At 40.3% G+C, this 25,819-nt stretch overlaps 1 protein-coding gene across 5 annotated transcripts; it reads left to right on the top strand.

Annotated features, from left to right (window-relative positions):
• The first annotated feature begins 3,983 nt into the window (after positions 1-3,983).
• Positions 3,984-25,662, top strand: LOC139657365 (sodium-dependent lysophosphatidylcholine symporter 1). Of its 5 annotated transcripts, none has more exons than XM_071535173.1 (14): positions 3,984-4,105; positions 4,567-4,686; positions 4,824-4,948; positions 5,125-5,257; positions 13,902-13,980; positions 15,150-15,325; positions 16,799-16,889; positions 19,316-19,437; positions 19,615-19,698; positions 21,024-21,107; positions 21,222-21,334; positions 24,447-24,590; positions 24,874-24,911; positions 25,364-25,662. In XM_071535173.1, coding segments are annotated over exons 1-14 (1,359 nt in total). In that variant the 5' UTR covers positions 3,984-4,057; the 3' UTR covers positions 25,366-25,662. The 5 variants fall into 5 exon arrangements, with proteins under 5 accessions (XP_071391274.1, XP_071391271.1, XP_071391272.1 ...); XM_071535170.1 differs by having other exon boundaries at positions 24,735-24,911; XM_071535171.1 differs by lacking the exon at positions 19,615-19,698 and having other exon boundaries at positions 24,735-24,911.
• Positions 25,663-25,819: the final 157 nt, after the last annotated feature.

Raw genomic sequence — 25,819 nt, 5'->3', positions numbered from 1 at the left:
TTCTTGCACTGTCTTTTTATCTGTCTTTATATTTATTTAATTTATGTAAAGCACTTTGAATTGCCGTTGTGTATGAAATGTGCTATATAAATGAACTTGCCTTGCATCTCTGAGTAATGCTACAGTGCCCTCTAGGGGAATTGTAGAGGTACAACAAGAGGTTTAGTCATGGGGCTGTACAATTTATGTGGGTTACACATACATCAAATAAATACCTTACATCAAGCTGATGTAAGGTATATAAAGATGGGGTCTTGTGAGTTTGAAAAAGTGAAAAGGCATGAATTAATGTTTTTCTGAAAATATAACTGCTTTTTGTTTATATTGTGGTTGTTTGGCTTATGATGATCACTGTGGCGTCTGGAGGTTGGTGGAGTTGACACCCACCGTTAAATTTACCACGACATGACTGTATATACTGCATGTAACATATAGAAGGTAAAAGGATTTGCCCTCCACAGTAGCCTACTTATTTGCGGTAACTCATTCCACCATCGAGGAACCACAGAAGAGAAGAGTCTGGCTAGAGACTTAGGGCCTTGTTGTGGTGGTAGCACCAGGCGCCGTTCCTTAGCAGAGGGTAGACCTGAATGAGGGAGTTCAGGTAGGTGGGAGCCGGTTTGGTTGCTGCTTTGTAGACAAGCATCAAGGACTTGAACTTGATGCGGGCAGCAACTGGGAGCCAGTGGAGGGATATGAACAGCAGAGTGATGTGCTCTTTTGGGCTGGTTGAAGACCAGACACGCCCCCGCGTTCTGGATCATCTGCAGAGTGTGACCAGGTCTAGGTAACCTACAACGCAACCTAGGGAGTTTCACCCAAGGAAATACCACGTCTGCTTAATGCCAACAGATACACAACACAGATTCTTTAAAATTGTAGGAGACAATGATTACATAAAATATTGGAATAAAAGAGGAAATCAGTTTTAAAGTGCCCAAACTGCAAAGGAAAGGGGGGAAATTACCACAAGCAAGGGCACTGGTAGCAAGGGAGCAGAGGGATTGACCACAGGGGGGCAATGCTAAAGGGGCCTAAAGACCATAAGTGTTTACCACCACACCAGGCGTGTACATCACACACAGAACACACGTTCAAAAGTGCTTAGAAACGCCGGGTGCAAGGTACACTCACACACATGCAGGTGAAGGCTACACTTGCCCAATGCAGGTAGCATGGGAATATTTGACACCTTGTTTGTACCCAGACCCAGGAGCCTACACCAGTAGCCCGCCTAAAGGACAAAAAGGCTTGATAAAACACAGGGAAATATATAAAGATTTACTGATCAAAGTTAAGGGTTACTACATACCTTCCTCCAATGCTGAACCGTAGGGTTTGGAGGAGAAGATACCAAACAGCCTTACTCCATTGCCTACATGCAGGCTATTTATACGGGAAGGCCAAATGATGTAACCTATAACACCTGGTGTGTGTAAATTAGTGGGCGGGGACCATAGAGGTAGGTCTCCCTGCTACAAGAGGTTTGAGCGTACATGCCGGTAGTACTGCCAGTAAGAAGTTACAGTATTCAAGTGTGATATTACAAGAGCCTGTACTAGGAGTTGTGCTGCATGTTCAGACAGGTAGAGTCTGATCTTCCTAATGTTGTACAGGGCAAAACTGAGAAGCCAAGCTCAGCGAGTATGGAGAGGAGGATTTGGTGGTTAACCGTGTCAAAGGCAGCCGATAGGTCAAGTAACATTAGAACAGAAGACTGACCAGCAGCTCTAGCTGATCGCAGTGTTTCCACTACAGACAAGAGCGCAGTCTTGGTAGAGTGTCCGCGTTTGAAGCCAGAGACTTGATTAAAGACTGTACGCTCAAGTATCTTGGAAAGGAAGGTGAGGAGTGAAACCGGCCTATGTTGATCCTTTTGAACTAAACCATTTTAACATCTCTTAATTACGCATGCATGTATGGGGTTGTCTTTTGAATGAAATTAACTTAAATCTCAGTTAATTAAACTTGAATCTTAAGTCAGTTAAACTTAATTGACTTGAAATGTGCTGTTCCATCACATGGCTGTTGAATCTGAGACACAGTAACACTTTTTTTGAAAGTATTACAACTATCACCACCTGTCAGCCATTATATTGCTAGCTGTTGTAGAATGGTGGTTTGAGATTAGCATGGGTACATTTTACTTGAAAGACTACTGTTTAATCTAATAATCAAATCAAAATTCTATCATTTTAACTTCAACACTGTCAGTGCTAATCAAAATATAAACTTGGTCCAAAAAATCACTTTCTTACCTCAAAATCTGTTTTTTGGCTGTAAAATCTGCAGTTTTATTTACACAGCCATGAAACCGCACATGTGAGATCAGGAAGGAAGTGGGGGTGTACAGTAGTGATCATATGACTTATTATGATCATATGATCCCTGATTGGTGGAACTGGTGCTGTTACAACTAACCTCATGTTACAACCATCCTCGGTCTCCCCTACAGTAGGAAGTGTCCTTTCCATATATTCACTAAAGGTATACATTCACCCTGACTGAGCCAGGTTTCAGTGGTCATGAAAAATTGTTGGTTATTAGACCTAATAAGACATGGCAGATAATCCCTGCTGTTTGCCTATGCATAAATAGTTATTTTGACTCAAATATAACCACTGCCTCTCCTCTGCTCTGCTCTGATCTCATTTCCTCTGGCCCATGTGAGATCTGAGATCTAGATAGTACTGGGGAACTTTGCATTTTTATGCACCCACGCTACAAGCCTGCGGCCTTATTTCCAACACATCATTCTTGTGTTAAGGGAGTGGCACAGAACACAGATAGCTCTGTAATGTCGTTAGTATCCACACCTACATATTTCCCCATTTTATATCTAAGCATATTTTAGGCAAATGACTTTCTGAACACATTAACAATAAATAGGTCTGAACAACTGCAGAGACCTAGAGTTATACTCCAAGCACCGTACCTAACCACACATCAGAGAGTCTAGCAATCAGACTAAGACCTATAGTTTTTCATTAATAGTCAGTAAAAAATTATATAATATCATATATAATTAATCAATCAAACAAAAAATTGGGTTGTATGTGTATGTGTGGCTGAAAGGTGTGTATGTGTGTGTATAATTTAATTGTATTCACCCAGTGTCCCAGGTGTAAATAAGTCCCTATTATTATTATTCTGCAAATAAAAAGATGGGTAAACTGGGCTTGCCCTTTACTGTATGCCTGTGCCTAGAATAGAACAGAATAGAATAGAATAGAATAGAATAGTATAGAATCCCAGTGCCATAGACCTCCTCTATGCATCCAGTTGGCAGAAGGAAAACATGGAGCCTACGTGTTTGGAAGTAAAAGAAATGCGTCATGTTTGGTTAGTAAAATATTTTTTAAATCAATTTTTCCATGTGAAAGGTCGGTCATTTGTCATAGCAAAATTTGACTGCAAGGCGGTCTTGCCTTCAAAATAAAAGCATGAATGTTGTCATTCCTGGAAATAAGAACAATCAAGGGTGTACAGAATAACAAACATCGTGCAAAGAAAAAACATACAAAGAACGTCTCAAACATCAAACTTATACCAGACCAGTTGGGAGGGTGAAAACTATCTTAAGACAGTCCAGTTTTTATTTCAGTGGCACAACTCTTAAATGCTACGAATGAAATGCTACGAATTAGAGCGCCGGTGGTTTCAAGTCGGTCCGAAAATGCCACCATTGAAACGTTACTTTGCTTGACAGAGCTATCAAAAATACACAAAGAAATTCAGCATTCACCAAACCTATACCAGACAACTTGGAAGAGTCTTATGACGGTCTATTTCAACCTATTTCAGAGCCAAAATTGTTCCTAAAGACTACAACTTTGTAGCTACGTTTTTATAAAGTTATTACCAGTGCAAGTTTGAAACACATTCGTCAATAAGGGTGGGTTTTATTTTGAAGGTTATACTTGGATGCGTGGAAGTAGGCTAAATTATCTGGAGGGTGCTGCCTGGAAATCATTTTCCCCACACTAATAGGTGGGAGCACATCCCGTGGATGTGCGCGCATAAAGTTGTTCAGTTCTAGCTGTAATAAAACAGCAGAATGGCGGACGGTACGAGCGAAGGAAGAGAAGAAGGACCTTCTGATACAGTAAGTGTCCGGTAACAAAGCTGGGATTTAACGGATATCTTTCAGCTTCTTTTGGTTCTTTAGCTGCGGGTGTGCTGAAACTGCCATTCCAACTTGATTAAGACTTGCACAATAGCCTAACTTATTTATATTTATATATATATATATATTATATATATAGATATATTTTTTTCAGTAGCATTAACTTAAGAGGCTTTTTGTGTGGTTATTGTATTGAAGAGATTCCCTAATGAAAAATCACCACAATTCCTATGGAGGATTTGGATTTATGGACTGTCTGTGGCACTCAATAGTGAGTTTTTAGTGGTCTTATATTGTTCTTAATGGTAGGCTATGTATTTTCTTTAATTTGTATGTCAAATAGGGACACATAATTTGAAAATGACCCTTATGAAAACAAAAATGGTCATTTTAGAGGGATTACAATTTTTCTATAAATAAAGGTCATACTGTTGTTGCAGAAAAGCTCAGGTATCCCACTGGTGAGGAAGATCAGCTATGCAGTAGGTGGCATGCCTTACCAGTTGACTCAGTCTGTGAAGGGATTCTTCATGCAGATTTTCCTGCTGGATGTGGTCCAGGTTAGTGTCAGTTGGTGAGGTGACATGCTGGTTGGCAGCAGTGTAAGTTATGCATGAAATTGTCAAATTAGGAACATTTGGGAAATTTAACATTACTCAAATTACCAGTCTATTCTATTCTATTCTATTCTGCCCAGATGGATGCTTTCTATGCCTCTCTGATCTTGTTCATGGGTCGAGCTTGGGATGCTATAACGGACCCTATCGTTGGATACATGGTCAGCAAGAGTAAGAGGACACGCATCGGTAAACTCATCCCTTGGTGAGTGACTGAACTGGGTGTTTGTTTTATGGCTCTGCTCATGAACTCTTGGTTGCTCAATATAAAAACTGGTCTCTTTCTCTCTCTGTCTCTTTCATTCATCTATTTATGCCAGTCTGCTATTTATGCCATCTTATCTTGTCACCTCTGTCTCACCCTTTGTTTCACGCCTTCAGGATTGTATTTTCTCTGCCATTTGGCATTGTCTCCTACATCATGATGTGGTTCATGCCTCAGGACTCCATGTCTCCAGCATTCAGCTTCTCCTGGTTCTTCATCTGGACCTGCCTCTTCGACCTATTTCTGACTGTAAGTTGTCACTGCTGTACTCATTCCATTTTGCATCATGAAATCTTGGAAGAGCCACTGATGTGAAGGTAGACCCCAACCCATATGGTGCCCAGCGCTCAGCACTTGAAGCACATTTGTAGCTGACTTCAGTGTTGCTTATAAAAATGCTGTTATCAGCTGTTTAACCTTTTCTTTACTAATGTGCAGATTTTGTCACGGTCGCCGCAGCCATATTGTTGACATAGCGCTGCAGCTGTCACAGCAGCGCTAATAGGAAGCTAGCCGGTGTTCTCCGCACTAGACTGTCCCCCCGCACTAGACTGTCCCCCATTGAGCAAAACTTGCTCAATGACCTTAATCAATTTTTGTGAAGAAAATATTTAAGACATTGTTACTTTATTGGGCAGCATTCACTGGAATGACACAGGAAAGATGGGGCTGACATGCAACAAACCAAATAATGAGCAAGACTTGAACCTATGACCTTCTGCAGTCTGCACTATTAGCCAGCTCTTTAGACGACTGAGCCACTGTAACCTTTTTCAAACTTCACTTGTAAATCCCATTTGTGTTGCTATCGTTGTGTTTTGCTTTTCTTAATTCCTCTCTATGACTGAGACTGGGGAAAGTCATGATACACACCTTGGCTCTAGTCTTACTGCTTTCTCTTTATTTTGGGTTAATGACAGTATTTTGCTTTTAGAGTGGCCAGTCCACTCCCCTTAGTTGTTTAAATTCTTGAGACAATAGGAAAGCTGAGAGGGGCACAGAGTAGGGGAAAACATCAGAGAAGGTTCTGGTGGGATGGAAGCCCAGACCAGCAGGGGAAGACCTGCATGTAGACCCAAAGACAGGCGGACTGCCACTACCCCTGGACATGAAAATGTCTGTCTACCCTAAATGATAAGGCATAAAGGAAATCATTTTATGCCTTGGGTTCAATTCACTCTCCAACCGAGAGGAAGATTGAGGGGAAAGGTACATTTACTTACATTGGAGTTGAACCCTTCAGCAAACTGAGATCCCTTGATTTACACCAAACTACACAGGGAGATGAAATATCTGGGGCAAGACAACATATCCATATTATCTGATGTGTTACAGTGAGTGTTGTCATGTGTAAAGTTTGAGGTCACTACTTTTGTACATTTGTGAATGAGTGGTAGGCCTATCACACATCTAAAATACTCAAGAGGCTCATGTACAGTATAGGCCTGCCCATGTGAACGATTCTGTGCCTTAGCTCTGATACACAAGTAATGATAAATCAGCCAGGATTACAATTTACAAACTAAAGACCAATTTGGGTTCAGTCATTGCATTTTTGCATTGGATTACCATACAAACCAAGAAAGAAAGGCATAATAACAGAGGGTGAATCCCCTTATACAGATTCCACAGTTCATATCAAAGTTGCTTTTACTGCAAAATGCATACTTTTAGCCCGCATTTAAGTCTATCAAAACGTGTAGACTTTTTGTACCAAAGAACTGGAGAAATGCCATCAACAAATGAGCCAAACCTTAACTACAACCTCAAACCAGATTCTTTCTGTTTACCCCTTTAACCCATTTGTAAAACAGACTGTCCTTTCCACTTAGAATACATTATACAGATCTAACCAGATCTAACACAGCAAGAACCCAATCAAGCATATTAATGAGCATTTATAAATAAATATGCTTGTTTGGGTCCAGGGGTGTTGGAGGGTGAACACCTGACTGACTGTTGTTTGAAATTTTAGCTCACAGTAGCATACAGCACACCCTCAGCAACAATACACTGCATTGGGTAGGCCTATTTGAAATCGCCTATAACCTTTTGAGAGCTACCACAATGATCATGATGAACTTGTCTTCAATGTATTGCATGTTAGAGGCAAGAAGAGAAAATGCAACAAGAAAAGGTGATTAAAATCAACTATTTTTACCCTCACATGCAATAATTTCAAAGATTTTACTGACTTAGTTCATATAATATCAAATCAATTTATCTAGCACTAACCTGTGGATGGCATGTCTGAGGATACAGATGTGCAGAAAAGAGGAATAACTTTTTTTCATAGTTGATATGGTAGGCTGATAGTATATCAACAAGCAATACATGTGTTTTGCTTGAAAATAGCATTTCAGCATCTGTACTACCGTCTAAAACCTTTACCTCGGTGCCTGATTTGTTTCAGACAGCCTTGTGACTTGCTTTGAACACAGAAGAGGTAAGAAAACAAGAAGCAAGCTTAGCCTGCGTGCATATCAAAATGAAGCCGAGAGGAAATAGCATTTAACTTGTTTATTTAAAAATAGTACTTGACAAAAAAAATCGACAAAACTATTTTGACTGTAAGTAGCCCAATACTTTACAAAGGAGGCATGTTTGCCTGGCTCTGGGTAAAGAACGGTTAGCAGTCAAAGATTCCGAGGCCTTAGTAAATTAATACAAGCTTAAATAAATTATTGTGAACAAGACAACATATGAATCTACAGTTAATTCAAAGTATTACATTTGCAAGATACACCTTTGTTTGCTCGTCGTATCAAGCTGTCTCCCCCCGCAGCAGACCAGTGCACTTGCTGTACTTGCTTCTCCAGCTTCTCCACCTCCTCCTCCTCTGACTTTTATGCCTTATAGCGGATCACAGATCACGGATGCCTTACAGGTACACCACACAACTGTTCACTGTTAATTTAATAGCTAGCATTATTGCCGTTGGATCAATTATGACCAATCAATTTACAAACTCTTCTTCCCTTAGCTAACGTTAATGCCTACCTGTGGTCAATCTCGGAACCCATCGTCTATCGGTCTGACGACGATTAGACCCTGGGGGCGACGGCCAATATTTCGGGGTTTTGGACTTCCGGCAAAATGGCGAACTGAGCGCACGTTATTTTGAAAGCTCCATTTGTTTGCCCCCCAAAGTTTAGAAACTAGTCCTTCTTTTTAACGCAAGACTTGTTTTATAGATATTGCTGTGCAAAGATTGAATTCTGACTTTTTATTTAACGTTATTCTCGCCACTGTTTTTAATGCCGAAACCTAACCAGACGAAGGATAACGTTACTGCTGCTACAGCGCTATCCTCGCACAATTACTGTGGTAATGCTAGCGACGACAAAATGGAAACCTCATCCTCGAAGGCACGGCGTCCCACTCAAGAAATCAAAAGATGAAGTGGAGGTATCTAATGCCACCATACTTGCCGCTGTGAACAACCTCTCTGCTATGCTACAAGAGCTTAATGTGCAAATGAAGAACAACTCTGTCATGATTGCAGAAGTGGCCAAAAGTGTGGAATTCAACGCCAAAGAAATAAAAGACTCTAAGTCCAAAACTCTTACTTTGGAAAAAGAGGTTACAAAAATCGGGACAGAGAATGCCAATCTGAGAGAGAGGGTCCTGGAGCTTGAGTGTTATAAACGCCGCTGGAATTTGAAACTGCGCAGGCTCAAGGAGCAAGAAAATGAAAACACGAGAGAGAAGGTGTCACAGATTCTGGTCAAGATCGCTCCACAATGGACTGACAAGATCGACAGCATCGTTGATTCGGTACACCGGCTGGGCAAAAAGGAGGAAGGCAGGCATCGCCATGTCATCATGCAGTTCACCATGGGGTCTGACCAAGGGCTCTGCAGTGTGCAAGGAGCTGAATGTAAGCTTTGCAGAGCACATCCTACCGGCTGACAGGGAGGCGAGAGCAGCAGTATGGCCACAGATCAAGCAAGCCAGAGAAGCAGGTCAGCGAGCGTATTTCAGAGGAAGAATTATGGTCCCCTAATTACCTATTCAGCTAGGTTTATAACTCAAGTCACTTTATTGACCAAACAACTTTTTTTTCATTTCTAAGAAGGACATTTCAGTTGATTGCCTACAAAGGGACATTGCCTTATGTTCATATTCTAAAGCAGCCTTTTTCCTGCAAACAAACCTCGAGTTATTATTTTTAAGTTGTTCTTTAATGTTCTCTGTTAAATCAGATTTTTGTTTCATTTCACTTAAAGCAAGGGGCCTTAGAGACAGTACTAAACGAAAGGCAATTTTTCTTTTCTGCAAAGGCAGGAAACCGCACTGTGTTTTGCTACAAGAGACTCATTCTAATGAATCTGATGAAAAGTTCTGGACCAACCAATGGGGTGATAAGATTTTATTTTGTCATGGAACCAATCGCTCTGCAGGTACTGAAATTCTACTGAACAACTTCCCTGGGAAAATAATTACTTCCAAAATAAGTATGGACGGACATTGGATCCTATGTGTTTTGTCAATTGAGCACTCCTTTGTGATTTTGGGGAATATTTATGGATACAATAATATAAACCAGAATAAGAGCTTACTTTCTGAAATCAATAATCTTATTAAGGATCTGCAATCTAGATACCCAACTAATAATATTATGTTAGGAGGTGACTTCAATATGGTGTATAATGAGTGGTTGGACCGCTCATCCACCAAGTTTCATAACCATCAATATAATCCTCATCTAGTCAATTTTTGTAGTAGTCACAATCTGATTGACCCATGGCACATTATACATCCTAATTTAAAATAATTCTCTTGGCTTAAGCCAGATGGTTCAAGCAGGTCTAGGATTGATTTTTGGTTAATTTCTGACTGTATAAAATAATTTGTTGCTGACTGTTCTATATCTACTGCCCCCTTATCCGACCACTGTTTTATTAGTTTAACTCTGAAACCTACTAATTCTTACGAGCGAAATAAGGGTTATTGGAAATGTAATGCCAGCCTGTTACATTCTGAGGTCTACTGTCAGGGGGTTAAAGACATTATTACTTAAGTTTTTGAAGATGCCAGCCTTTCTTCTTATATCTCCAAATAGGAATTTTTGAAATTCAGAATAAGAAACTTTTCCATATCCTTTAGTAAACAACTGAAACAATCCACCCAGCTAGAAGAGGCCAAATTGACAAGAGAGATAAGTCTGTGCTGCAATAAACCCACAATTACTGATGCTGACAAAAGGAAATTACTCACACTACAAACCAAATTGGATGATATTTACACAAGGTAAGCAAAGGGGGCTTACATTAGATCTAAAGCAAAATGGATTGAGGAAGGAGAGAGAAATTCTTCTTATTTTTGTAGATTAGAAAAAAATAATATTGGAACATTGATCATCAATGGCAGTGAATGCTCTGACCCAAAGAGAATAGCCAATGAAATGTATTCCTTTTACATTATTCTAATTTCTCACCCGATACAGCAGCAATCTTCTTTGACAAAATCAGAGAGTTTATTCCTCAAATATATGAAGATTTCAGGAATGACTGTAAGGCAGATATCTCATATGAGGATCTAGAGAAAGCAGTGCAGTGCTTGACTCCTGATCGCTCTCCCGGCCCAGATGGCCTTACAGCTAATTTTTATAAACATTTTTGGGAACATATCAAAGTACTTTTATTTGAAACACTAAAAGAAACTATAGAAAATGTATCACTTCCACAGACTATGAGGCAAGGTATAATAGTTCTTATTCCCAAACCAGGTAAAGATCCCAAAATATTGGATATTTGGTGACCAATAACGCTCCTCAACAATGATTACAAACTGCTAACACACATATTTTCAAATCGTCTTAAAGAAGGGCTTTCTCAAATAACAAGTGACACCCAGTCAGGATTTATGAGAGGTAGATCAATACATACTGTAATAATGTGCGCCTAGTCCTAGACTTGCTTGAATATAGTGACTATATAAATGATGATGGCTTTATTCTTTTTCTTTTATGAAGCTTTCAACATGGTAGAACATCCTTTTATTTTCAAGGCATTGGAACTTTGTGGTTTTGGAAAGAATTTCAGGAATGTAATCAAATGCTTTTATCATGACACTAATAGCTCAATATCTTTATCAGGTGGTACTTCCCTTCGTTTTACAATTAACAGAGGTATAAAACTTGGGAGATATTGGCCGTCGCCCCCAGAGTCTAATCGTCGTCAGACGGACACACGATGGGTTCCTAGATTGACCTGTGGTAAACAAAAAAACCTGAGGTGAACAAACTATGCTGTGAGGAGCTGGCAGAAAGTTTCACCGGTTTCTCCTAACTTTAACTATCCACACATCTCTCATGCTGGCTTAGATCCTCAGTCTCTTTCCCTTAACGTATGCGGACGGTATGGATACCATAAAAACTAACCCCAGGGATTTTTATTGCTCTCATTACTACAGCCGTGTGTAACGCAGGCCACCATCGCTATTTTGTAATACATCCTAATGCAACAGAAACGGTAATAGACAATAGAGATAACGCTAACGGCGGCTAGCTTCCTATTAGCGCTGCTGTCACCTAGGCTGTCACATGACAGCTGCAGCGCTATGTCAACAATATGGCCGCGGTGACCGTGATGACGCTGATCGAATACTATCCTACTATAAAATGAGGAAAACTCTGTCCGTCTGTCTGCATCCATTTTGTTTCTCAATGGGTTGGCCAATCAATCTGAAACTGCACATGGGCATTGAGCATTGGCATAGGCAGGGACTGACGAAGCTGATTTTTCCATTTTCCCAAATTTACACTGTTTATGCACATTTCTGGCAAGTCTGCACATAGATGTGACGCGCGCATCCCCGGGTATGGACTAGTCTATAGTATTTCTGGATCTCTGTGGGATGTTCTACACATTTATAATAGTTTGCAATGGGATATGTTACCTCTTCACTTGACATTTCTGAACTGTAATGCTAATTTGCCAGGTGGTGTCTGTTGTGAAAACGCCAGTTCGTACTTCGTGTCAAAGTCACGCCACCATTGCTCGCAGGGACGGGAGAGGTGAGAGAGGTTGGGGCAGAGCTGGGAGCTTTGGCTAAGACTTGTGGAGGAGGACGAGGACACATATGTTTGCCAATGTTGTTGTAGTTCCTATAGTTGCCATTAGATGTTACTCAGTAATGCGTTATAGTAATGTAATTACTTTTTTCAGTAACGAGTCGTGTGAGGGATTACAATTTCAAATTCAGCAATTGCATTACAGTTACTAATCCCAGAAATGCTCCGGTACTGCGTTAGTTAAACCTGAACTCCCTTCAACCTTTTCTCTCCTTTTCAAAGTTTTTTTTTTTCCAAAATCCCTGTTTGTTTTTTTTTCCTCATATGTATCTTAAGGACATGCGCTGGCAGGTTTACGTCGGCTACTAGCTAAACAAGCAAAACAAAAGATGAAGGGTGAGGGTGTGACGCATACTTTCAGCAGCTGGAAGTATTCCCATTACTTTGAATTTCTCTCAGTCAAGGATGCAAAGAACATTATCGTCCGTTGTAAACTTTGTGTGGCAGCAAAACGCTTTCCACAGCAAAAAACACAACACCCAAAGCATCTAATACAGCAACACACCAATATGTGAAACTCAGGGAAAAATAGCCCACCACTGCCAACGACGAATGCACTCAGAGTAAACAGAAGCTGGATTTCAGAGCAGGTGGACAGATACTCAGGAGAACAAGCACAGATCCTATACAGACCCGTGTGTTCAATTCTATACACTGAAGCACTGCGACACGGTTCAATTACCTAGTTCCATAACGTTACTTAAATACCACAAGATAATAACACCACCTACCGTTAAAGTTTGTAGGGCAGCAGAAGACGTGTTACACAGGCGAGTTTGGAGCAAACTGTGGAATGTTAAGTTTCACTTTTGTTTTCACACCAGCTAACACTGTGGATTGAATACAATGCTGCTGGTCTGCTGTCTGTGCATCTCCACATGACAGACATGATGTGATGCGCGCATCAGGCGCATTAGAGATCGATTTATATCACGGAGACACAAGGGAGGCAGGGAACACAGAGAAACAGAAAGAAACACAAATGCAGGTCATGGCAGAACCATGACAGATACCTTAAGCGAAGTTGATAGTTTGTAGCAAGCTAATTTATTTAGCTAGTGACAGCAAAGCAGAGCAATGTTACAGTGTAATGGCATTTGGCAAGATGATCAACTGTAACAAAATACAGATTTTTAATTCAATCCGCAAATGTGAAGGAAAGAGACAGCTCCTCACAACAGACTTTGCTGTGAGGAGCTGGCTGAAAGTTTCACCTGTTTATCCTAGCTATCCACACATCTCTCCTGTGCTGGCAGATCCTTGTCTCTTTCCCTTCATGCCTGTGGATGGTAGGGATGGCATAAAAACTAACCCCAGGGTTTTTATTGCTGTTATTACTACAGCCATGTATAACACAGGACACAATCGCTATTTTGTAATAGATCCTAACGCAATAGAAACAGTAATTTGCAATAGGTAATAGGTAACGCTAGTGGTGGCTAGCTTCCTATTAGTGTTGCTGTCACCTAGCCTGCCACTTGTTGATGTTGACAGCTGTAGCGCTATGTCAACAATATGGCTGCGGCGATCGTGATGACGCTAATCGGATTCTATCTGTACTACTTTTTGTTAGGCATATTGCACAAATGGCTGCATTTGAGTGCTTGTTTTTTGTTAACCAATTATATACTCTTTGCTGAAATTATTTAAATTTAGGTTTAATTTAATTTAAATTGTGCAACAAAGCTTTGACTAATTTTAAATATGGATTAACTCATTTGAAACTCAGTTTTACTAAACTCTAATTACAACTAATTTTAGATCAATTTAAACTGTGTTGATGCAGTCCAGCCTAAATTTCCTTCTCTCATGTAGTGCCACCATGTTCCCTACTCATCACTCAACATGTTCCTGGGCGGAGACCAGAATGCCAGAGACTCAGCCACCGGATACAGTAAGACAACAAAATCAAAAAATAGCAACAAAAAACATTTGAGGCTTTGCAGTTGCATCACAATTCCATAGAGGTCCACTGGAGAATTGGCTGTGCACAAAAAATGGCAAAGTCATTGTTGCCAACTAAGGACAAATCTAAGTACTTTTTTGGACCATGGGGAACAATTTGTTGATTCCCAAATCATTTGGCGACAAATGGCTGATGCTGATGCCCGTAAATTTGTGCTACTCGCTTGTCTTATCCAAAGAAGTCTGATAACCACAGTGCTTCCTATACATAGCGTATGGGAAATCTCCCTGTCCACAAATAGTGGCTAAATGTAACACCTAGGCTAGAAAAAGAGATGCATGAAAAAGATAATTGTGGTGTGGATCTAGGTCAATTCAGTAATTTTATAAGTAAAAGTGAATAGTCTGAGATGGTAGATTTGTTTCCCTGTGATACAGAAAACTCCTAGCTCCTAGGCCATGGCATAGAATCATTTTTTATCATGTCTGCATGATAATTTTCTGTCATCTAGAATTTTATGCAAAACCTGTTTTTCCTATTAAGTGAATCAAATCTCCATGAAATTTTGCGACTACGCGATGTCTTTTACTATGGGATGCAGTGTTTCCCTTATAGAGGCACAAATCAAAAGTTGATCAGTGTATTTAAATGGATCTAAATCGATCTCTAATGCCATGTCATGTTTGTCATTCCACTGGGTAGTGGAATGCTGAGGGAACTGTTTTTGTTGGCGGAGACGAATAAAAGGCAAAAATCATTTGTTGTCTCAAATTACCATTACTTGACAAATAGCTTTGTTTATACAAACAAAGCTAGAATTTGGCAGGTTGTCGGTGTGTCTTTAGATGAGAATTGGGCATCCTTGGCCATTTGAGGTGTAATGGAAGACTGGGGTTATCCGAGGGTGAGACCATCATCTAACAGATAAAAGGTTGTGTACTGTGAGAAAACCACTTCCTTAAGCATAAAAAAGAACATCTAAAACAAAGGGAAAGTTACTGGTGGTGTTATTTACGAAATGATGACGAAAACAACAGAAGATAGTTTCATTGTTACTATTTCTTGGAGGTATTTCAATGTCTGAGACATCTGCAAGGATCTCATTTCCACATCTTTCTTTCCCTCTGTTTCTTCTTCTTCTCTGTTTTTCCATCTAGGAATGGGGATGGAGGTGTTTGCAGTGCTGGCGGGTGGGGTCATTCAGAGTCAGATAGTGGGGGTGCACCACGCCAAGAAAACACGGGTCTGCAGTCAACTCAACTACAGTGATACTTCCTCCATAAACCTCTCTTATCCTGCCCTCCACAACCTCACCTCATCCCTCACTGACACAGTTAGGTTGCAGCAGATTCATTTTGTATTATATGCCACATATTATACTCCTTTTATCTTGCCTTCTGTGTCTTTCTCTTTTCTCTTGTGCTTTTCTAGCTTCCATTTTCTCTCATCTCTGACAGGGCCACTGGCCTGTGCTGAGGCAGTAAGTGATCCATGCATCACTTCTCTCCCAAGACTCAAGTCACAATATGTGCTATTAACAAATTACGCTGTGGTGTGTTTCTCACTGACTGCGTTTACATGGACTTGAGTATCCTGGTTATGAGGCTTATCCCGGTTTTGATCATATTCGGGATATGGCGTTTACATGGAACACAGAGGAATCTGGGTATTCCTATCCCTGTATACATGATAAATACTAGTATCCCGGTTACTGATTACTGCATGTTATTTGCGCAGGCGCCTGTGATGTTTACAACACAAACCGGCAATTTTGAAATCGTTAATCTGATATTCCTCTGTAACTGTTAACCTTAAATTAATTTGACTGTGGCTATTGAAAACGAGACCACCAGACTTTGGCTTATATTAAATTTAATATAAATTTGAAAGTTGCTGGATCAGAGCCACTTCTTTTGTTTTGATGTTTGGCCATGTAGTAATGTTTCTTTAGTATTTTCCACCGTGACCTGACTTGCTCCACTGTACGTGTTGGGAAACCGGCGTCCTGTAGTCTGTATACTACAGACTTGAATAGGTCAGCATTTCGATGCTTTCTCCCATCTAAACTGCCAAGTATCCTCATAGCGTTTCCTCATAAGTGAGATGCTCTCGTTGCTGCCATTGTTTGTGTTCTTCTGTTGCGTCACTTGGCTGAAGCCGTGCCTGCGCAGGTAGTCGGCAGCGGTGAGAAACGGGGATAAGATGTATACATGCAACAGTATCCTGGTTTCTTTCGGAGTACTCCAGCTAGCATAATCGGGTTTCTCAAAACCGGGATAAGGGCTTATCCAGGTTTCTGAAATCGGGATATGATGTTTACATGCACAAACACAAAAATGGGATACTTCAAAAACCCGATCATAACCGGGATGCTCAAGTCCATGTAAACGCAGTCACTGTAATTGGCTGCGTTTACATCCATTGAGTAACCCTGTTAGGTTAGTTTAGGTTAGGTCAAGGTTACTTGTGTAATCAGGTTAGGAAGGGAATGGATGGAAACGTAGCCAGTGTGTTCCACTGGGAAAAATGAGGTTATCATCAAAATAAAATAAAAATCTTTACTAACTAACCAACTGCGATCAGCAGAATGTAATGATATTTAACATACATATATCATGACATATGACATATAAGTTGAAGAGAAGTAAATTAGAGGAGCCCCATCTGTAATATCTTTAGCTTTATTTCTTGTTCCTGCAATGTGCCTACAAGATAAATATTTTTGAAATTTGACATCTCATCTCATTGTCTTTATGTAATTATTATTTATTGGCTATCAGTAATCAACTCTGTCTGTTGGTCTCAGAGGAGGGCCTACATAGTGGCTGCTCTGGTCCTGGCCTCCCTCTACTTCCTCTGCTGTCTGGTGCTTTTCCTGGGAGTCAAGGAGCAACTGGGTGAGTTACTGAAGCCCGTAGTGATTTAAGGCTTCTAATTGGTTCTGGCTCTGAGTTCGATGACATGCGATTGGATAATTGTATCAGGAAGTGTTTTTATCCAGCAAAGATTAGTGGCTAAACTCTGGACCATAGCAACAAAGTTCTGACAAGTTTTGTTAAAGGATCATACTATTTTACTCCATTTACTACACTGCACACATAAACTACTGACCATTTTTCAAAGCATATGATATTGGTTTTTTTTTTTACATTTTTGAATATTTCATATTCAATATTCATACTCAATTTCCCTATTTTTCAAAATTCAAACATTCAGCGATAAACCGACCTTAAAATTCTCTTCTGTTCCAGCTAACATTCATGCCCGCATTTAGAAGTCATGGAGGTTTGAATTTAGTATGTGAAAAAATCTTTTCTTCTCAATACTATTTTCTGGTGGAGAAGTGGCCTACATTCTGTTGTGTGGGTTTCAGAGTGATGGTGCATTCAAGTACTATTGATAAATCGGAAAAACTATTTTTCCACTTGGTAATTAGCCAGACTATCATAACATTCTGAAAGCAAGAAGACGCCAAATCCACATCATATTTTTCATGGTGCCTATGTTTCCTTTTCGTTTGTCTGCTGGGTTTGATTTTCTGGCCAAATAGCGTGTGAATGCAATGCCGACTTTAATGATGTCAGAGCTTCCACCAGCATGTCAACATACCAGAATACATGTAGACGGGCAATGTGGGCATTCAACTAAATTACTACACGCCGATACAGTAACTTTGACAAAAATTAACCCAGGCAGGATGTTCAATGTGATGGATTACCTATCTCAAGCAAGTTTCAAGTCTCTGATTTTCGTGCCGTAACAAAATGAACTGAAACGAATGGCTGTCTGGGAGGTAAGAAAAACACATTCAAACATCTAAAAAAGTATGGTATGCTTTTGAAAATGGTCAGTATTAATGTAAAGTATGCACGTGAATAGTAGTAAATGGGTAAAACATGCAAAAACACAGGTATGGTCCTTTAAGTATAATTGGTATTGACTGACCGGTATAGACATTCTGGACTGTAAGAGGGAAATTTGAATCCTATTACTCTACACTGTTAGAAGTGGGAGTACGGAGACAGCAGTTATCAGGTTATGAAACACCATAAGCAGTGCTATGTAGCCATTGAAACACTGGAATTGGTGTTAGGGGGGTGTTCGAGTTGAAACACTAATATCAGTGTTTGGGAGCACTTTAAACACAATACTTTGGTTTTGAAACACAAAACATGGTAAATCTATACTAAAGTGAGGGTTTCGGAGCTATACCCAGTTTTAAATGTTTCAATACACATGTATGAGTCTGCAGACACACAAAGAGTGTTTTGAAAGTTTGAAAGTCAGTTTATACGAGACCATCTTCAAATAGCACCATTTTATTTTACATGAGATAGATTTGACCACTGATCCAAATATTTCAGTTTCAATTACCAATCAAATTTCCAATCTGGATTTTTTGGCCATATAAATTTTGGGAAATTTTCGCTTACATTCTTGAATAGCTTAATTTGTAGATGGAGAACAAGGCCTTCTAACCCATAGTATATCACATGGGCCTGTTTTACTGTATTGTTTTCAAATATTACTAATGTCAACAAAACTGTTATAGACATAAAATACAACGCAATTAAAAACACGTACTTGCCTGCCAAATCAATGTGTCAATAGTTGTCAGTCAATTAAAGAGGGAGCAGTATACACCCATTCCTATTTTTTCATTTTTGGTGCTGGGGGCTACCCATTTGTGTAGGATTTAAGTTGGTATTGAGTCGTTTAAGTCGACTTTAAGTCGTACTTAAGTTGTTTAACTATAGATAACTCAACCATTGTAAATAGTTTCCCTTTTCAACTAAGCATATAAACATTTACATTTATTAAAACACTGTAGTGGTGTTTTCAGTCCATGAAAGTAAGGCAACAAAACAGCTAAGTGGTGTTTGGAGTTGAGGAAAATACGCTCTCGAAACACCTTACTAGGTTTTAGAGTTCCAGGTTTTACAGACCTCGAAACACCGTGAAGTCTCTAATCAGGGGTGTCTCCAATCCTTGAATAAAAGAGTTTGAATCTCTGAAATGTGTTTCAAAACACTTATCTCATTGGTGTATCCATGCTCCATATCAGGTTTGAAAACTCTGTGACCTGAGTGCTTCAAAGCGCCATTTTCGGATCTCAAAACAGTCACAAGAGGGTGTTTTATAACACTAAATGTTGTCTTGATACACCAGTGTAAACAGGGTTTTAACTCCCCTATAATGGTGGCAGCAGAGTTGCCACCACTTTTTGGGTTTCAAAACACTTTCTTCTAACAGTGTACACTACTAAAGAAGTTGGCCAATGAGTTCAGTGATCCCACTTTCTTCTCCTTTGCCCCCTCTCCAGCTCCTCTTAGTACTCTGGACAGGATCCAAATGCCCTATCTGACTGGTGTGAAAATGGTGATGAGACACACTCCTTATGTCAGACTGATCTTTGGCTTTCTTTTCTCCTCACTTGCTTTTCAGGTAAGGGTTGCTATGTGTGGATAGGTGTTTGATTACTGAAATAAGTTTAATAATTCTCTTAACTTGCCTGTAAACAGTTCTTTTGCCTTAAAGATAACCACTGCCTCGCCTTGCCTCTCCTCTCCTCTCCTCTCCTCGCCTCGCCTCTCCTCTCGTCCTGTGACATCTTGTATGTAGATGGCACAGGGGAACATGGCCTTATTCTGTACCTATGCTACAAGCCTGGGGCCTTATTTACAATACATTATTCTTGCGACGATGGTGAGTGGCACAATACACACTGATGACACCTCTGTAATGTGGTCACTATCCACACCTACATACCATTCTTATCATATTTTAGGCAAATTACTTGCTACATTAACAGTAAACAGGTCTGAACAACTGCAGACATGCACTGTACCTCACCACACATCAGGAAGTTTGGGACATCCAGGAGTCTAGCAATCAGACTAATCAAGAGTACAGACAGGTGTTGCTGCCTGCTTGGCATTGCTGCCTGATGCACCTCCGACAGTACCTAAGGAGGGGCCAGCTGCAGGGTCATCAGCCGAGGTTCACAACTCATAGATGTTTCGCTCCTTAACCCTTTGGAGAGGCGCTCCTTAACATTTGCCGTTCTAATCACCCGGTGTCTGGTGGATCTTAATTGGGAAAAATTCTGTGTCGCGCAGGAAGTGATGCTTTTTAAGTTTCCCATTTGTTTGGAATGAACAGAAGAAGAACTGGGTAGTTAGCATGAGCAGTGATAGCCACCATGACTGAACAGACAAAGAAAAGAGCGCCACCTACAGAAAATCAAACTTCATCAACAGAAAATCCAAGGAAAAAGTCGTCACAATACTGCCCACACTGATCTCTGGGAAGTGCAGTGCGATAATACCACAGCAATGACCGCTTAGCACAAAAGATGTTGCCAAAATCTCGCCTTTTACCTCCAATCAATCAATCAATCAATCAATCAATCAATCAAACAAAAACTTTTCTTAAAATATTGCAAAATTACTAGGTATAATCTACTACTACAATCTATGACCTAATTCCTTTCTGAAATACGCTATATCAGTACTAGAATCATCACTGTATAGAGACTCTATACACTATCAGAGTTTCAAGTGATCTCATTCATGTCAGTAACTAGGGATGGGATGATATGTCTATCTCACAATACAATTCAATACACGTTATGGGGTTCACGATTCAATACAACCACGATACGATGTAATAAAGAAATGTTCAGTGACAACAAAGTCTGGCTGTGCAGAATTATGTTTATTTCTGAGCCACAAATCTTTCTAGCGATGACATTGGTTTGCTAGAACGTAAACAACAGTTTTAAAATGTCATTACAAAGTGTAAATAATATAATTTGGATGGAGAGCTTGTGAAATTGTGATGATCAAGCTGTCTCACAGCAGACATACAGCAGAATAAAATGAATTTAATATCACTAATATCATTTTTCTGCCCCACGATACATATTGTCATATTTTTGTATTGCGATATATTGAGTTTCGATATATCGTCCGATCCCTATCAGTAACTCAAAGAGTCTGTCTTAATTGTCTCTTTCTCTTCTTGTTCAGACAGCAGCTACACTGTCTATCCCGTTGTGGCAGATTCTGCTGTGTAGGCTGGGGAAGAAGACCACACTCTACATTGGCCTCTCTGTGAGTTTAACTTCAACAGGAGGATGCTTACTATAAGCTGATATGCATCACGATATAGAGCAATAATGAAACTTTATTTGTAAAGTGCTTTTACAGTTACAGTCCATGTTTCAGATGTTTGCTCCAGCAATGGCAGCCATTGTTTATGCTGGCAACAGTCTTCCTATTTTCATCTTCATGGTCATCATTGGAGGGTTCAGTCTGGCAGTGCTCTTCCTGCTGCCCTGGTGAGTGTGTGTGTGTGTGTGTGTGTGTGTGTGTCCATATATGATCAAAATTACGCCAAAATTCTAAAGAGCCAGTACCTGCAACGCCTACGTGGTGCGTTTGCACTACACTTGACTAACTGCCCTAAGATGCGATACCCATGTTATATATAAATTGATATCTGTCCTCATATGGCACACTATACTACCTGCCTGTAGCGCATAAGAAAGCACATAATGTGTTTATATATTGTGGGGAAATCTACACAGTGGTAAACCATGGCCAAATGCCCCAAGCCTCAAGTGAGTCCAAAGGTGAGGTAAAACAATCAAATAATATAGCGAACACAATGGCCTAACCAATAATTTGCTGAGAACGTTGATGCGTAAATGAGCGAGTAAACCAGACCTGCGACATGTGCAAAGCAATAGGGAAGGTACAGTATATAACTCACTTAGTAAAATATATAGGCTATATATCATCGGTGCAGGGAAAACGCACAACAAGCTGCACCCACTTCCATCAGTGTTGTCAACAATGATGCATCAAATGATGACACGGGCTTGCTAAAAGAAAACAACACCCCAAATAATTTTTGACACACACAGCATGGTGCTGAAGGAGTGCACATTCACACACACACACACACACATACACATCTTGTTTGTGACTCATGTGACTCACCAAATGAGACTGTAAGTTCTCTCATGACCAGACAGGTAAGGAGGTGCAGCAGAGGGGTACTCACAGTCATTCTCTTATTCTGGAGAAAGTGGCCAAGCAGTATGAAAGCAACTGTCGAGAAAATCCAGCACATAAAAGCTATAGCAGCCTATCCAGCAGTGTGCTCATTGTGTTTGTTCAAAACCAGCATTGTATTGTTTGATCCCCATAATAATTATGAAAACAGATTCATACATTTGTTAGGCTGTATTTTGTGCCAAGCTGAAATTTAAAAAAAAATAGGATAATTCATTTGTAATTATAGGACCTTTGAACCCAGCCACAGGCAATGGCATCAGTACAATGAATAGCCTTTCTTTTGAAGAGAAGCATCCACTTTTTAATTCCCACGTTTGTCCACTTGAGGGATCTGTTCACCAAACAGTGTGTTCCATTGAATTACAGTTGGCTAATAACTTACAGCTGCACAAGGCGACTTTACACGTCGGCAGCTCCAGGTGGTAGTGAGAGAGGTGACTGTTTGAAAACTGAGAACTTCAATACCCAGAAATCATGTAACATGTTTACATGTCATTAACCAGGCCGGTCTGTGATGCTTTATACCAAAGGATAGCAAAGACACAAGAGAGACAGAAGATCTAAAGTTGGTGAGTCCAGCTTTCCCTGGACGATGTGCTCGCTCACTGCTGTTTAGGAGACAGTTTTGTATGTTGCTCTGAAGTTTCGATTTGTCACTTTCTGTGGGCAGAAGAGTTTTCCCACCGGTGACCATACCTAACTCTAGATTGTAATATGGGCAAATAGGGTGAATCTGCAGCCTCTCAGTCAGAGGGGGATGGGACGCCCTTCTCTAATGCATCCCCAGGCTGAACAATCTGTATATTTTTGTGTATTTTTACACACACTTTATACTTTGATTGCACACATGCAGACGTTAATACACAGATAACTATAAAAGTAGCCATATTCTCTAACATATAAACACATGAATGCGTACATAATAAATTTACTGTAGCATAGGTGCAGCACAGACATCATTTACACTCTAAGCCAAAGCTACCTGAATGCTAAATTTACACAACACCTAAATGAAAGACATTACGCCAACTTTACAGCTATGCTACATGTGTCCAATGCCTGTGGCTCCACTGTAAGTCTATGTAAATGCATCATTTTCGAGGTTTGGTCAGATCTTACAGGTGTTGGTCTGACGCTAGGTACACACTGCAGGTACTGGTTGTGTAGAATTTTGTTGGTATTGCACCGTTTATCTGTGCCTGTGTGCATGCATGTATCTTTGTACATGCACATGTTTTTGTAAGCTTGCACACAATGTGTACGCACATCCCTACATGTGCATGCAAGTATGTGTCACAGAATCCTCAGATTTAGGCATTCACTTTCATATCTTATGTTTCTACCTCCTACTCATCTATTCTCTCTATTATGATTGTAGCAAACTGTGGATAGACTTCATGGATCTCTGCTGATATTTGTTGGCTTTATTAGTTGTTCTGTTGCTAGGCCAGGCCAACACATCACACTTGGTGACTGCCTTAGTTAGCATGCTGTGTCTTTTCTCAAGAAGCCAGGGGTCACTTGTCTTCACTGTGGTTTCCAGTAAGGAGAAAACATCCTCTTTGTGTGGTTCTTCCTATATTTCATATTCTCATAATTGGTAATCAGTGTTGTAAACTACTGCATGATATGGCAATGCTATACTAACATGTATGCAGCCTGTACAGGCATCTGAGTGGCAGAGTTTCTTTGCAATGCAAATGACTAACAGATATGACAAAAAAAACAAAAACAACACAACAGTATTGTGTGTGCTCAGAGATGTGGAACCAAGACTAATGACATAAAAAAAAAATTGTTACTGCCAAAATTTGGTTTCAGTATTCTGCGTTGTAACATTTATCCCCAGAGACTTGGCCATGCACACCCGCCCACACACACTCACACTCACACACGCGCACTTACACTTACAGCCAATTATCCGTTCTTTGTATAATGACCCCAGCATAACACCCCCGACAACTATTGAGCAGTGATTCCAGATGGTTTGATGAGTCATGAAGAAAATTAGAAAATCAAAATCTCGAAATCGTCGACTGCTCTCTCCAAGTTAGAGAAACCGAAATCCTTTCTGCTTACTGCTACATTATGTTGTCGTGTCTTGGAGAGGATGAAAGAGAACATCTGATGCAATTAAAGTGCTTTGGCACACATGATTTTTTTTTTTATAAGTGATAACACTACATCCTGCCTGGGCTCCTTCCTTACTTTTCATATGTCCCCATATCTGTCTTTCTGCCTCCCTCTCTGTCTCCTTCCTGTCTGCTTCCCTGTCTGTCTGTATGCCACTTTTCCTCTCCCTCTCTCTCTCCGTCTGCCTTCTAGTCTGTCTTTTTGCAGTCGGTTACCTGTCTAGCTGTGTTTCTGCAGGTCTATGCTCCCAGACGTGGTGGATGACTTCAAGTTGAAGAACCCCAGCAGTAAAGACCTGGAGCCTGTCTTCTACTCCTGCTTCGTCTTCTTCAATAAGTTTGTAGGAGGGCTGTCTATTGGATTATCCACCTTGGTGCTGCAGTGAGTTACACACAGCTTTCCAAAAAAGTACACAGGATACACAAAGTACATACAACACAATCAGGCAATTGTATTCTGTGTAACTTGTGAAAAGGTTGTTTCTGTCAAACTGCTTGTCATTTCTTTGTGCCTGCTCGCCCTCAGTTTTGTTGGGTATAAGCCAGGGGCTTGCAGACACCCGCCAGCAGTAATCACGGCCCTGCGGGTCCTGATAGCTCCTGTTCCCATCGTTCTGCTTTTCACTGGGATTCTGCTCTTCTGTTTGTACCCCATCAACGAGAAGAGACGCCAGCAGATACAGAGGAATTTGTACAAAGCAGTGTGAGTAGCCATTTTGCAAGTATTCTGCCTATTTATCCTGGTAAACTGAAGTTTAGATGGGGTTGAGTTCATTCTGTATTCATGTGGGTCTGTTGTAGGCTACTATTTATGTAAATGTAGTGCTGTGTGGGCCTAAATAGACATAGACGAGACTAGACTAGAATAGAATAGAATACAATAGAATAGAACTACTTATACTCATAAACAGTACCCATAAGTCACATGTTTTCTTGTGCCCAGGCTTTACTTAGCGTAGCCCTGATTAGAGCATTTGCTGTCCACAGTTGTTACACGCTTTTTAAAACTTTCCTAACAATGCTTTATTTCCTGATATTTCATCATTCTGCCAGTGGATAATGTTAGACTGCGGACCATGATATATCCAATAATGGGTAATGTCATAGACAGGATAAATAAGCAGTTGTTGTTGTTTTTGTTGTTGGTTTCCACAGGAAGGACGATGCTGGTGTTGCTATGGATACAGTTTCATCCTAGTGATGTGAACAGAGACACACAGCATGGAGATGCTGCTGAGTCTCTGATTGGACATTAGGACAGCTGGACAGTTTGATCAGAGCTGTTCACTTAAATTAGCCGCATTTCTCAGTGCTTTTCTCTGACACCGCTCCCCCTTCTCTATTTATATTTGTCTTGCTGTCTGCCTGCCTGCCTCGTTCTGTATGGGATGGGACTTCTGCCGAGAATAAAGTGTAGTGTACTATAGTCTGTGTATCCCACTAGGCTTTTTTGTGCAGTCAAATGTTATATTTAAAATAAATATTTCATAAGCAAAAGTCTGAGAATGAATCAATGAGAGGAGTTGGTGGTGTTTTTTTTTTTTTGTACTCATTGGAGTAGCACACCCCCACCCAACACACACACACACACACACACACACACAGACAGCT

This window comes from Centroberyx affinis, unplaced genomic scaffold (genome assembly GCF_046629955.1).
Source record: "Centroberyx affinis isolate AG114_WGS23_722 - 3 ecotype Tasmania unplaced genomic scaffold, CSIRO-AGI_Caff_v1 ptg002675l_1, whole genome shotgun sequence".
NCBI classification, from domain to species: Eukaryota; Metazoa; Chordata; class Actinopteri; order Beryciformes; family Berycidae; genus Centroberyx; species Centroberyx affinis.
This window is presented reverse-complemented; position numbering and strand designations above follow the sequence as displayed.

What these genes read in the sequence shown, in the direction of transcription:
- LOC139657365 (XM_071535170.1), top strand. Translation starts at nt 4,058, where the DNA reads ATGGCGGACGGTACGAGCGAAGGAAGAGAAGAAGGACCTTCTGATACA. An exon ending in TCTTCGACCTATTTCTGACT is followed by an intron (nt 5,258 to 13,901) that starts GTAAGTTGTCAC and finishes TCTCTCATGTAG; the next exon opens with TGCCACCATGTTCCCTACTC. An exon ending in ACATTATTCTTGCGACGATG is followed by an intron (nt 19,699 to 21,023) that starts GTGAGTGGCACA and finishes CTTCTTGTTCAG; the next exon opens with ACAGCAGCTACACTGTCTAT.